Source organism: Ceraceosorus guamensis (genome assembly GCF_003144195.1).
Source record: "Ceraceosorus guamensis strain MCA 4658 unplaced genomic scaffold IE81scaffold_4, whole genome shotgun sequence".
Taxonomy (NCBI): Eukaryota; Fungi; Basidiomycota; class Exobasidiomycetes; order Ceraceosorales; family Ceraceosoraceae; genus Ceraceosorus; species Ceraceosorus guamensis.
The window spans coordinates 44,426-56,966 of NW_020289999.1; the positions used below are offsets into that span (position 1 = coordinate 44,426).

At 58.9% G+C, this 12,541-nt stretch overlaps 5 protein-coding genes across 5 annotated transcripts in view; 1 reads left to right on the forward strand and 4 right to left on the reverse strand.

Moving 5' to 3' along the window:
- IE81DRAFT_319851 (acyltransferase-domain-containing protein) overlaps positions 1 to 678 on the reverse strand; it is a 4,016-nt gene extending 3,338 nt beyond the window's left edge. Inside the window, exon 1 of the mRNA XM_025512853.1 lies at positions 96 to 678. Within this exon, the coding sequence (XP_025372729.1) occupies positions 96 to 552 (457 nt within the window). The 5' untranslated portion in view covers positions 553 to 678. The remainder of the gene's footprint in view (positions 1 to 95) is intronic.
- Positions 679 to 1,178: 500 nt separating this feature from the next.
- Positions 1,179 to 2,574, forward strand: IE81DRAFT_344475 (hypothetical protein; the record flags this gene model as incomplete). The annotated part of the gene is made up of 4 exons (XM_025515811.1): positions 1,179 to 1,610; positions 1,692 to 2,110; positions 2,207 to 2,406; positions 2,495 to 2,574. 4 exons carry the CDS (start codon positions 1,179 to 1,181, stop codon positions 2,572 to 2,574), a joined length of 1,131 nt encoding a protein of 376 aa, XP_025372730.1.
- On the reverse strand, positions 2,524 to 4,650 carry IE81DRAFT_319855 (MFS general substrate transporter). The gene is made up of 3 exons (XM_025512854.1): positions 4,208 to 4,650; positions 3,962 to 4,116; positions 2,524 to 3,834 (listed from the first exon to the last, which is right to left on the reverse strand). The coding sequence occupies exons 1-3, from the start codon at positions 4,435 to 4,437 to the stop codon at positions 2,726 to 2,728; spliced, it is 1,494 nt and encodes a 497-aa protein (XP_025372731.1). The 5' UTR covers positions 4,438 to 4,650; the 3' UTR covers positions 2,524 to 2,725.
- A 313-nt stretch (positions 4,651 to 4,963) lies between these two features.
- On the reverse strand, positions 4,964 to 5,973 carry IE81DRAFT_319856 (hypothetical protein). Its single transcript, XM_025512855.1, has 2 exons — positions 5,629 to 5,973; positions 4,964 to 5,513 (listed from the first exon to the last, which is right to left on the reverse strand). The coding sequence occupies exons 1-2, from the start codon at positions 5,761 to 5,763 to the stop codon at positions 5,292 to 5,294; spliced, it is 357 nt and encodes a 118-aa protein (XP_025372732.1). The 5' UTR covers positions 5,764 to 5,973; the 3' UTR covers positions 4,964 to 5,291.
- On the reverse strand, positions 5,733 to 6,576 carry IE81DRAFT_162016 (hypothetical protein). The gene has a single exon (XM_025510544.1). The coding sequence runs from the start codon at positions 6,387 to 6,389 to the stop codon at positions 5,880 to 5,882; it is 510 nt and encodes a 169-aa protein (XP_025372733.1). The 5' UTR covers positions 6,390 to 6,576; the 3' UTR covers positions 5,733 to 5,879.
- Positions 6,577 to 12,541: the final 5,965 nt, after the last annotated feature.

Consider the following 12,541-nt stretch of genomic DNA (forward strand, 5'->3'; position numbering starts at 1 on the left):
GAGCGTGCACATCTCGAGCGAAGCAACAGCCGTGCGAGCGTGCACATCTCGAGCGAAGCAACAAAGCCCTTTGGCACGCAAGCGGACACACGCACAAGCTCTCCATCCCGTTCCCTGCCCGTACTGATACATTTGACCGAACCAAGTCCAAGGATCTTCGCGAAAGTGAGCCTTGTAGGTCTGCACCACGTTGAGGTTCTGACCTCCCGTCGTCTCCATCTTGTGCTGCCAAGCAGATTCTGCCGCCTTGTCGTGCCTATCCACGGTGATGGTAGCGCCGGGCGAAGAGGAGGAGGAGGAGGATGCAGCAGCTGCTGGGGCGTGAATGGGAGAGACTGCAGGAGCAAAGGGCGATGTGGTGACGGAAGACTCGGCTGCTGCAGAGGTGGACGGGTGATGCGGCGAATGGAGACCTCGTGTGCTGGCTGTTAGGTTGCGCTTTCCGAGCTGCTCCCGCGTGCGCGCTTCCGAGTCGTTGCCCACCTCTGGGCTGGGCGCTGGAGGGGGGACGGAAGCATAGCCGGGTTTGCGAGGTGGATCAGAGGGCGCCATCCTGGTCGGTCGATCGCGCTCGCAGAGGGTGGTGTGTTTGGATGTGCGCAGTGAACATGGGGCGCTGCAAACCAGCGAGCTTGTCCTTGTCCTCGATCTTGCCCTTGACCTTTTGAGGATGGTGGGAGAGCGCGGGCGCGGGCGCGGGCGCGAGCGCGAGCGCGAGCGCTGCACAGCATATCAAACCGCCGCGGCAATGCGACGTCGCGCGCGCGGTGATGGTTTGTGCGCCTACAGTGCGCGGGGCCATCATAAGCGCGCGCCTGCGTACGCGCTAAAAGCGATCGCTTTTGCGGGGAAAAGCTTCCGATCGAGTTGCCGGCAGCAGTCACGCAGTCATGAGTTTGAGTCTGACATGAGTCACGGCAGTTGAGTCACATCAGCAGTCACGAGTCTTGAGTCTATGCAGAGTCGAGCAATCGCGGCACGTGATCAGCGGTTCTGGTTCCTCCACCCCGCGGTAAACGCTTGCAAAGCGGCCCTGCAGGCATGGCATGGCATTCGAATGAGCGCTGATGTCTAAGCAGGCATCCTCAACCTACATACACATACAGTCACGGGTCACGTATCGCGTCCACACCACTCGCCACTCGCGATTCCCTCACCATAACGCGCTCGCTGCCGAAATGTCCTGCTTACCCTTTTCACTGACCGACCTCCTGCTTGGGCCATCCAGCAGCAGCAGCAGCAGCAGCAGCAGCAGCAGCGCGAATGGGGCAGTGGACCTGCTGCTGCTGGGATCCGGCTGGACGGGCTCGTTCTTGGTACCTCAAGCTCTAGAAGCTTCTCTTCGCGTGGCATACACCACTCGAGCAGGTGCATCGGGCTCCATCGCATTCGACTTTGATGCCGCCTCGGATGACGTGGAGGCGTTCAGGGTGTTGCCAAATGCCAACACCGTCCTCGTCGTCTTTCCCTTTTACGAAGAGATTGCCGTCAAGAGATTGGTCAGGGGTTATCTGGATAGCCGCGACGGCGACGCAGACGCAGACGCAGATGAGCCTGAAAAGATGACCACCACCAAATTCATCGCGCTCGGCAGCACCGGCATTTGGGATGTGAGTCAGCAAGTCGTGATCCGCCCGCCCGCACGCACGCCCGCCCGCACTCGCACTGACGTTCCCCCGCTATGCTCGCAGTATGGTCCGACAGCCCAAGCGCAGTTCGCGCCCCTGTCTCCCTCATCCCACCCTTCGCTCGCTCGCTGCCTCGAAAAGCCCAAGCTCAGCTCGTCGCCGTGGCAAGACCGACACTCACCTCATGTGGGCGTGCCGCGAGCCAAAGCGGAGGACTACCTATTGTCCCTCTCGCACGGTCCAAACGACATTCGTCCTCACCCCATTCCCACATCCGTACTCAACCTGAGCGGTCTGTGGGGACACGGCAGGAGTCCAAGGAGGTTCATCGGACGCCTGGCGCCCTCCAAGGAGAGTCTTCGGAGCTTGACCAGTGTGCACTTTGTGCATGGCAGAGATGTCGCAAGAGCCGTGCTGGCCATGTACGGCCAGTGGGCCAAGGCCAACGGCGAAAGGTGGTTGCTCACCAACGAGCGCGTCTAGTGAGTGCCCTGATTCTCTCTCACGCGCGCGCGCGCAGTTCTCACTCTCACATCCCCCCCCCCCCCCCCCCCCCCCCCCCCCTCTCTCTCTCTTAGCGACATGTGGGATCTCATCTCGCAATGGGGCAATGCAGGCGAGGAGGGCAGAGATCATCCACCTCGCGGCCCCCAGGTGCAGTGGATACAAGAATTGATTCGAGAATCGCGTGGCGCACCGTCACTCGACGAACAAAGCAAGAAGAAGCCGCGGCGTCCCGACGTCGATGGAACGATTCGCAGCTTGCCCCGAAGCGTGGGTGAGTTGCGCGCTCGCTGCGTTTACAGGTCACACTTTTGCCCCCCACACACTGAAGCTGCGCGCTTTCTTTCTTTTCCTTCGAACAGAGCAATTGGGGCACGCTCTCGATGGCACGGACTTTTGGAGCACCTTTGGTCTCGCACCAGACGTGCCGTGGGTCGATTGACGAGACGTTGTGAATACATGCTGGCTTGTGTGCGCGACATGCTGGCTTGTGTGCGCGACATGCTGGCTTGTGTGCGCGACATGCTGGCTTGTGTGCGCGACATGCTGGCTTGTGTGCGCGACATGCTGTGTGTGTGCGACGTCGCGCGCGCCTACAGCTCTCTGACAAAATCGGGATGTCGATCACCCAAAACCTGCCTGATGCTCGCTTCGGAGCAGCCCTGGGCTTTCAAGTCAGAGATCCAGTCCGCATGTCGTTGCTTGCGAGTCCTTCTCTCCCAGAGGAGATAGGCCTCCAAGATGGAGATGGAGAGCAGGCCGACGCACTGCAGGACCAGCAGCGTGATGAAGCCTCGTCGAAAGCGTGGGGCTTCGGTGGGATCGAAAAGCCAGGTGCCGACGATTCCACCGCTGTTTGTGCCGACGATGAGTAGAGCTATAGCCGTTGCTCTCTTGTAGTAGCCTCCCGTAGAGCTGAGGACCCAAGTGATGAGGGAGCTGGGCAGGGTATAGAGACCCATCGACATGACTATGAGACCGCCGTACTGCACTTTGGCATTTGTGCTGGCGTAAGCCATGGCCAAGCCTACGATGGCGAGCAAGAAACCTATTAAGCCGGTGAGGTACCTCCATCGCAGGCGGTCAGAGACGAGGGCTAGGATGATGCTGGTAACAAACGCCGCGGCAAAGGGTGGCGAGGAGAGCAGCTGGGCTTGAACGGTGGTCAGACCCAATGGCAGACCTTTGATGATGGTCGGAGCGAAAAAGGCGAGACCGTACACTCCCGATGCGTCGCACAGCCCTGCTACCCAGACAAGCAGCACCAACGGATCCGTGAAAGCTCTTCCGACTTCGCTCCACGAGAATGGCTCACCCGCCGTGCGCGCGCGTGGTGGCGCATTCAGCGTCTCGTTGCTCTTCTGCACGTCCTTGGTGACTCGCATGGTGAACCTGCTTTGCTCTACTCGCTCCTCTGCAATCTGCTTCTCGCGCTCGCTGCACCACCACAGCTTGGAAGCATCGTTGGGGAGGATCCAGAAGCAGGCTATGCCGACGAGGACGGTAAAGATGCCTTCGAGGATGAATAGCCAAGACCATCCCAAGAGTCCAGCTCTGCCGCTGAGGAGATTGATGGCTGTGCTGAGCACGCCATTGAACGCGCCTGCCAAGGATGCTCCGCTAAAGTAGATGGCTTGTCGCAGCTGAATTTCCGAAGCCTTGTAGAAAAAGGTGAGGTATAGGGCCAAGCCGGGAAGAATCCCTGCTCGAGTCATGGGGTCACGGAGTCAAGGGGTCGGAGTCACGTCGTCGTCGACGAGTCAGCGGCACGCTGAGCGTCATCAAAAAAAAAAAAAAAGTCGCACTCGCGCGCTCGCGCTCAAACCCACCTGTCTCTGCAAAGCCCAGGAATGCTCGGTTGATGAAGAGGCCGGTGCGGGTGGTGACGATGCCTTGCAGTGTAGAGACGATGCCCCAAGCCGTGACGAGAAAGGGAATCAATCTGGCTGGGCCTATCTTTTTGATGAGCAGATTGGAAGGGATTCTGTGTGTGTGCGTGGCGCAGTGAGGGAGAGAGCACGGGTAAGCGCGACGAGGCGCGGCGATCAGATGCACCCGCGGCACCGTGCACCCACTCGAAGGCAATGTACGGGGCATACAAGACGGTGAGGGCGACTTGGTAGTCGTGAAAGCTGAGGGATAGCTGTTCCTGCAATCCGATCAGCCTGGCTTGACCAATGTTTGTGCGATCCAAAAAGCTGAGCGTGTAGAGCAGCAGGGTCAAGGGCAACACCTGCGCGTCAATCTTCCATTTCAGTCTGCGCTCCTCTTGCTCGCTCCAGCAGCTCGACTGCGGCGTAGGCATCGTTGCGGATGCGGATGCGGATGCGGATGCGGATGCGGATGCGGATGCGGATGCGGATGCGGATGTAGGGGATGCTCGCCCTTGCCCTCGCTCTCGCTCTTTTGCTTGCCCTTGCCCTTGCTCCGCCAACGTCGTCATCTCCTTGCCATCTTGCATCTCGGCATCTGCGCTCATTCAAGACTCTTGCGATGTCTTTTTGCGCGGGTCATGGTGTGCGCAAGGATGCAGATGGGCGAATCTGAATGTATGTAGCATGAGCACCCAAAGGTGCACCGCGTGCGCTAGCGGGGGGGGGGGCTGTGCTGCAGAGCGCGACGTTTCACGATTCGCGGTTGCGGTCCAGGGAATCACTTGCACCATCACGATGGCGCATCCTTGACTCTGTGCAGCGCAGAGTCGAGCACAAGCCGGCACACGATATCGACTCGCGATTTGTGACACACACACACACACCCGCAGCGATATCGACGCTCTACGGACGGCCTCACTTTCAACACATTCTGCCTGATCGGATCCATTCGCCTCGCCTCGCCTCGCCTGGCCATCAAAGCGACGCGCGAGCGCCTCTCACAGATCAAGGCCATCAGTCCGAGGATCATTCGAATGACTTTTATATGCGCGCGTTGCTTGGAATGGGATGCAGGCGGGCGCGGCCCGTACGATGAAAGCTGACAAAAAGTGCGGGGTGGGGGGTGGGGGCCGGGGCGCTGGCTGTGGTGCCATCGCCATCATATCGCCGCCGCGGATCGTGCTCGGGCGGGCGCGCGCGTGGACACGAGGGCGAAAACATTCTTCTCAAAAAGATCACGTGACTATGGGACGAATGCATAGCCTGCATCCCACAGCCAGCTGCTTCACGGTGCCGCGCCCGCGCCCGCGCCCGCGCCGCTCTTCTCGATCTCGTCCTTGAGATCTCGAGGCAAGTCGCACTTGGTGAGCGCAGGGTAATCGTAGCTGACGCACAGCTGATCGGCCGTAGCTACGAGCGCTTGCTGCTTCAAGCTGACGATGTTGGCTTGCAGCGTGAACCTGTCCGAGCCTTGCAGCGGCAATACTGGACGAGTGCCGATCAACAGCTGTGGGAAGGGGGGGGGGAGGGGTGGGGGAAGCAAATGGAGAATGAGCGACGCGCGGCGAGCTTCATTCATCCACACCTCGCCCGCTCGCCCGCCCGCCCGCTCTCCCGCTCACAGTGTCGGGATAAGTGACGGGTCGAATGTACTTGACTGAAATCTTTGCCAAGATCATCCCTTTGCCTGTTCCCTTGACGATGTCTTGTGCCCTCTGCGACGTCAATCTGGAGGCCAACACTTCTCCGTAGCGCATGCGAGCAGACTCTACAAATCGAACGTAGTGCACATTGTTCACTGCAGAAGAGATGGAGGCACGCAGCGCACACAGCGCCGTGTGAGTTTTGGAGTGCAGGTTGTCACAACGGGCGCTCAAGACGTTACGCTCGATAACTCACCGTGCTGAAACTGGTGTGCGCGCGCGCGCGCGCGCGCGTGTGCGGCGTGAGCCTCATGCCTCGTCTGACGCGCGGCCGATGCGATACTCACGCAGTCGTGATCGCCCCAGCATATCCTCTGTTCCCAAAACGACTCTTGGTGATGAAAGCCAAGGTGTACAAGTCTAGCTTTGGCACGCTGCAACAACTCTGTGTGCTCTGCCGAGTTGGCCGGGGGAAACGACGCGGTGATGGTGGCATCCGCTGCTGCTGCTGTGCGATGCGCGGTGGAGCTGGAAAAAGTGCGAGAGGAGCAGCAGGCACTACTGCTTGCGAGCTTGGGGGAGCACTTCAAAGTGACGGCGTTGCTGATCGCTGTCGCTGTCGCTGTCGTCATCGATCGACTCGATCCAGCAGCAGCAGCAGCAGCAGCAGCAGCGTGCCGGTTGCAGACGCAAGTCCCGACAGTGGAAGCGCTGCGTCTAAGCAGAGGCGCAAACGACATTGCAGGCTGATCGATGCTTGCCGAGGAGGAACAGCGGGCGGACGCTCTTCAGCGTGACTGCGGGTGGGAGTGGGAGAGACTTGTGACTGGAGCCGTGGTCCAGGTGCAGCAAGGCATGATGGATGTCCTGAGCGCATACAAACATTCGTGATTCTCCACCTGCGTCCATCCCATCCCATCCCCAACTCATCCATCTCCCCGACCTGCATCCTGATCGCGTCGGTCACTAGCAATAGCCGAGCCGAGCCGAGCCGCGCCGTGACGCGCGGGAACGACATCTTTCTTCCATCTCCATCCTCCCTCGCTCCGGCTCAACATTCAAGACTTGAACTTGGGCCCCGTGAATTCGTACTACTGTGCTCGGTGCGACACGATGCACAGGCACCATCACCCGCCGCGAGCGTCAAGAGCAGCTAATCCATCTCGCAGCACGGCAAATCGCGGCGGCGATCACGCGCCACGCGCCGCACGCGCCTCATCCTTCAACGTCCCCCCACACTCCACAGAACCCGCCAACAACGACGACAGGCATGGAACGACAACAATCGTTAACACCAACTACTCGACGCCCCCAACGCACGCAAGGGACATGGCAGAATGTAAATCACTCATGTATTCAGCAACTTGGCATCTACTCCCGAATGATAGGGAAGAGATCGGCTCGGTCCGAGGTGAACTGTCGGACCATGCTGTGCTGAACGTCGCAATTCGATGGTACCATGAGATAGCCGCAGCCACCTATCCGGCGTCGAGTTGCCCACGAGAGTCATCGCTGGTGCCAACAGCACTTGTTGTTTAGATTCTGTCAAAGTTGATGTTCGACTTTCATGTGTGCAGGTAGGATTTTGATGCATGAATGCTGGTCGCCAAGGTGCTGAGTAGAGGCACGTGTCGAGGAGTGGCGGGGATGAGCCAAAGTTGCTCGCAAACCGGACGCACGAAGCAGCAGCCCGTCCCCCACCACATCGACGCCGCAATGCAACTGCGCTCTGCGATGGCGGACTACTTCTGCCCCGCTGATCATCTCGTCCACCGCTCCTGCCCTCACTACTGCTCACCTCTCAATGAGTAGCCTTGCTTCGTGTGCGATCCGATTACTTGGAACGCGCGCGCATCTGCAGCGAAGGCACGGCGAGCAGAGTCAGCGACGTCCGATCACATCTGCAACAGCAAAGCCCCAGCCTCACCTTTCTACGCTTACGACGAAGTCTGCGCATGCGCTTCTTGCGCCACTTTGCTCTCATCTTCTGCTTGTGAGAAAGTTGATTCCCGGTGGACGAGCAGGCAGGTCGAACGAAGAGAGAGATGGAATGGGTGCACAAGGAGAGTGGTCAGCAAAACCTTCACTGATGTTACGAGTAGCCCTCGTCAAGCAAACACGAATACTTACGATCACTTGGGGGGGTGAGAAGATGAGTTGGTGTGAGTGAAAGAATGCTGACGCTGCGCTACTCGCCCTGTTTTGGAGGAACGGCACGCACACACCACACCCACACGAGCCCTGCAATCCTGCCCGCAGCGGGTGGCGGAGGTGTGACGACACGTGGCATCTGACGTGATGCTAAGCACGTGACACACGGCTCACCTCTCGGCCGGCATCTCTTCTCCTGCAACGCTCGGCGTAGCCAGCACGGCGGCGCGCATTCAATATTGAAATCGACAATCTTGAATTCACGTTCAAATTCTTCATTCACGATTCGTGACTCTTTGATCTCTGGCATGCGGCTGGGCATGGGGTCACGTGAAGATCATGTCCATGGATCGGTGCCCTATGCGTGATCCGTGGACACGTCCCACTTGTGCACCCTTTCGCACGCCTTTGTGTCGATGTCGAGGCTGGCCATGCCGGAGTCAAGTCGTTGAGCACGTTCTAGCGCGATTCCTCTGCCCACAAAGTCACGACTCACGAGTCTCTTGGTGAGAAGCGCGGCGGGACAAGCATGCTCAGCGCGCGCGAACATTCCCCCGCCGCGTCGCCCAACGTGTCGCGCGCGGAGCTCGTTTGCTGATGGTGCATGTCATGTCACATCGACGTTCTCATTTAGCGTCGAGTTCCTGCTCAATCCTCGCATCCGATTCTGATATCCTCTATGAGCTGCCCAGCAAGCAAGCAAGTACCGCAATCGTCGCGCGCGATGGTCCACCTGTCAGACATGCGGTGGTCGCCTTGCAAGAATGACAGCACCGGAGGTGCTGTTGTGCGGCGGCGGCGCCTGCGCCCGTGTTTGCATGCGCTCCTCGCGGCCGCTCCATTCCTGGCGTGACCTCGATGGTGATGCTGCCTGAGAAGAGCTTACATGACACATCCACACCCGCCTTCCGACTCGACTTTTGTCTCGCCAAGAAAGTGCTGAGCCGCGTTCCTGCGTTTTCTTTTCTTTCCCTTGGACCTGCGCGTCGGTAGTCGAGCCGCCGGCCGCTGCTGACCCTGCTGGCAAGAAGGACCGTAAGGGGGGTCCCCCAGCACTCAGCTCGTTCTTTCCTTGCGCAACGAAATTCTTGCTCTTGCTCTTGCTCGTGGGAGGCGTATAGCCAGCGCACCGCAATCAGACAGGTCTAGTCTAGCGCACGCGCACCTTGATTGGCGACCCCACACGTCCACCTTCCTGCTGCATTCTCGTAATGCCGTACCGTGCGCCTCCCACCAGATTTACATTTCGTCAGCTTTTCGTTCCTGGCATAAATCAGACGCCATCACGCATCAGCTGGTCCAAGCCGAATGCGCAATCTTCCATGGTTGCGATGAGGGGGTTTCTGTACCGCATTTCACGGGGAGCTACATCACAAGCGGTGAACATCGCTCTCGCCAGAGACTCCAAAGATGCGTCGTTTTGGCCAAGGCGCACGCGCACCCGCAGTCTCGATTCACTCGTTGCGAATGAATTCGCTACACCGCCCCTCGACACGCCATGCCCTTCCTTCCGCCTTTGCTTCCCTTTGCTGTTCGACCTCGCACGGTTCAGCACGTGGATGCTTGACGTACCATACACATGACGCGCTGAACATGCGCACTCCCTACTCATCCAGACTTGGTACCTGATGCCGAATTGCATGCGACCTTGGCCCGAGGAGAGCGATAGGGGCCAGCTTTCAGGGTTCGATTTGCGCACATCGCCAAAAGTCAAGCCTTTGATTTCCCTGTCTGGCTTGTTGAATTCTTTGATAGGTGCAGTAGCGCGCGTGCGTGCAGCAGCATCAACATCCGGCGGCGCACACACGCACCGCGAACGAGGCCGGTGCGACTTTTTGCAGCAGCACGTCGCATCACATTGCGTGCGGCACCCGCCTCCTGTTCGAGCTGATCGTGCTGCAACCGTCCGGACCCTCGTCTATGTACTTGTACGGCCGCACCGTGCACTCTGTGCGTCGCGCTAACGAGACGCCGCAGGGAATGGATGCTCATGAAAGCCGGCCTGGAACGTCCGTGTGGACGAATGGTGATGGCAAAAGCCGCCGCTTCCGATCCGATACGCGATTACGTTGCAGTGGTTGGCGTCCCACTCCGAAGAGACGCGATCGAGAATACGCTTGCGACCTGGGCGGGTATGGCGGGCCCGTGTGGTTGCTGTGCACGAGAACTGATTGTCTACACCTCCGTTCTCAAGCGTACCCAGTTACTGTAGACGAACTCAGACTAGCTGCTGCAAATTTCCGTAGTTGTGTTCGCTGTCATGCGATGCTGCATGGGCGGACTGGTCCCGTTCGAAGCCACACGGAACTCACGACTGGCAAATGCGTGCGTTACAACTAAGAAGATTGCCGTCAGCCAGTGATCCCCGACCTCAGCAGCGTCGAGACCCAAAGCCATGAGGGAGTACATCCAGTACGCACTCGCTGCGCACTTGCAGGCTCGAATTCCCCAAGTCGCAAATCTTCCGTCAAGGAGTGCCGACGTCGGCGAAGGCTCAAAACCAAGATGCGATCGAGCAGCGCCATCAGCGAGCGAGCGTAAAGATCCAAAGGCGAAGCCGGGGCCAAGACGCATGCGGACCTAAAGCGCCGGATCATGCAGCTCTCTGAGAAGGAAAGAAGGTTTTCCTTGCCGCCAGTGAAAGGGTGGCGGATATATGTACCAAACACTCACGACTCACGACTGCGATTGCATGCGGGATCTTTTATGCGCTCTCGTGACACCAGTGAATACGCGCACCGTCACCGTCCCCCTCATCCCTCTCCGCGAGACCCAAGCGCTTGCTCGGCTGACGAGCAGCCAGGCAGACAGCCAACGCGCCGGAGTGTGTCAGAAAACAAAAAGATGCAGCGGAGTTCTAAAAACGACCCCTACCGTAGCGGAGTTGTGAGTACCACACGCACATCTCTTCCGTCGAAGGCTCGGGCGCGTCGATCTGATGAGATGTGAGGGGGAAAAAGGCGAGCGACTAGGACAGGTACAGGATCAGGCAAGAACGGCGGACGACCTTCATCTTCGATTACAGGGGCTTCTCGAGAGTTTCTCTCCCCCCGCAAATCGAGACAATCGAAGCAGCGTGCGTGTAGCTGGATTGCGGGCAGATCGATCCGATGAACGACTCACTCACGCCCATGCCGCCGCCTGGGATGTTTACTCGCTCAAACACTTTGCCCGCCCAGACCATTCCGTTCGAGATCGAATCAACGCGAGTTTGCCAAGACCGTGCCGCGAATCATTCAGCATCGTTGATGTTTCCGAGAGACTTTTTTTTGCAAGCAGGCATGTCTCGAATCGGGCTTCTGGGTAGGACCTGAGACAGGCACGAATGATGAGTGGCTTCATACAGCGATGCAGACCTTCGCGCGTTGATGCATGCGCTACGAGCGAGTTGGGAGCACTCATCCGCGGTGAGACAAGAACGGGTGTTGACTCACCTCACTTACCCAAGATTCAGCGCAGTCGAAAGGCTCGAACTCGACTGCCGCGCGGGCGATGATGCATGCGAGACACGCGCGAGTCGAGCCTACTGTATGCATGCGTGCAGCAGCTAGGCTGGTCAGTCTTGCCGCACGAACGCGCGCGATGCCGAAGCTAGATGCCCCTCGCGACTCTTGGCGAGACAAACGGTAGAGGGCGCCAGCACAGCGTGTTACGCAGACGGCGGAATCGCAAGTTTAGCGTCGATACAACCTGAGCACCGCGCCACAGCACAGCAGTAGTGTGTACAGCGCTTTCGGCGATGGCATGGCACTTTGACGCGCGCGACTCGATCATGAACCGTTCAAGATGCGTCCGTCCGCCTGTGAACACCACGCAACGACCGCGACCGTTGCATGAACGGCAACGTGCGGGCAGGGAGGGATACTCGTTGATGCCATGACCCACAGAGGACATCTCTTGCCCGTGTACAATCTGCGAGTGAGCGTCGAGCGTGCTACGCTCTAGCTGTGGTCAGCTATAGCTGCGCATGCAGATCGGCGAAATTGCCATCTCTGCATGATTTGTGGATGCTTAAAAGCCCTCGTCAAGGCGCATGCAGAGAACGAGCGTTCTGCATGATGCTGCTGCAGGGGAGAAGGGCTCGAGGGAAGCGTAGGAGTCGTGGGTCGTGACACACAACACCAGCTCCATGCCTGGGCATCTCGTGAGGCAATGCGATCGATGACTATAGTTACGGTGTGTGCGCGTGCGCGTGCGCGTGCGCGTGCTCCCTGATGCCGTTCCTGCCTACATGTGCGCTGCAGCTGCTCTTGCGCAAGAACATCATCATCGCCTTTGTACGAGCCTGCAGCAAGTGTTTCACGATCGTGGGCGGTGCATGGTGCGGACGGGTCAAACGGATGCGTTGCTCTGCTGCTGTGCTCGTGCGGTCGCTGCAGCTGCATGATGTGCGGACGGTCGCGTCCGAGTTGAGGCCCTAATCCCCGCGCCATCCAGCACTGCACCCGTGAACATGACTGCACTCCAACTGCACCTTACCTCACCGCACCTCACCTCACCCCGCCGCACCGCACTGCACCAGTCACTCACACACACTCACACACACACACACACACATCTCACGCCCAGTTCGCTTCATTTGCTCGCAGCTTGCGCGACTTGTCTCAGTCGCGGGCAACCAAAAGGCCCCCGCCGAATGTAAAACCATCCGATCCGGTCTCGGTCTGGCGACTTGACTCAAACTCGCGGCTTCATTTCCCAAACTCTGCCTCCTCCTCCTCCTCCTCCTCCTCTCCTTCCC

What these genes read in the sequence shown, in the direction of transcription:
- IE81DRAFT_319856 (XM_025512855.1), bottom strand. Translation starts at nt 5,763, where the DNA reads ATGCGCTACGGAGAAGTGTTGGCCTCCAGATTGACGTCGCAGAGGGCA. An exon ending in CCGTCACTTATCCCGACACT is followed by an intron (nt 5,514 to 5,628) that starts GTGAGCGGGAGA and finishes CCCTTCCCACAG; the next exon opens with CTGTTGATCGGCACTCGTCC.
- IE81DRAFT_319855 (XM_025512854.1), bottom strand. Translation starts at nt 4,437, where the DNA reads ATGCCTACGCCGCAGTCGAGCTGCTGGAGCGAGCAAGAGGAGCGCAGA. An exon ending in GCCCCGTACATTGCCTTCGA is followed by an intron (nt 4,117 to 4,207) that starts GTGGGTGCACGG and finishes GCACACACACAG; the next exon opens with AATCCCTTCCAATCTGCTCA. An exon ending in CCTGGGCTTTGCAGAGACAG is followed by an intron (nt 3,835 to 3,961) that starts GTGGGTTTGAGC and finishes TGACTCGAGCAG; the next exon opens with GGATTCTTCCCGGCTTGGCC.
- IE81DRAFT_162016 (XM_025510544.1), bottom strand. Translation starts at nt 6,389, where the DNA reads ATGTCGTTTGCGCCTCTGCTTAGACGCAGCGCTTCCACTGTCGGGACT.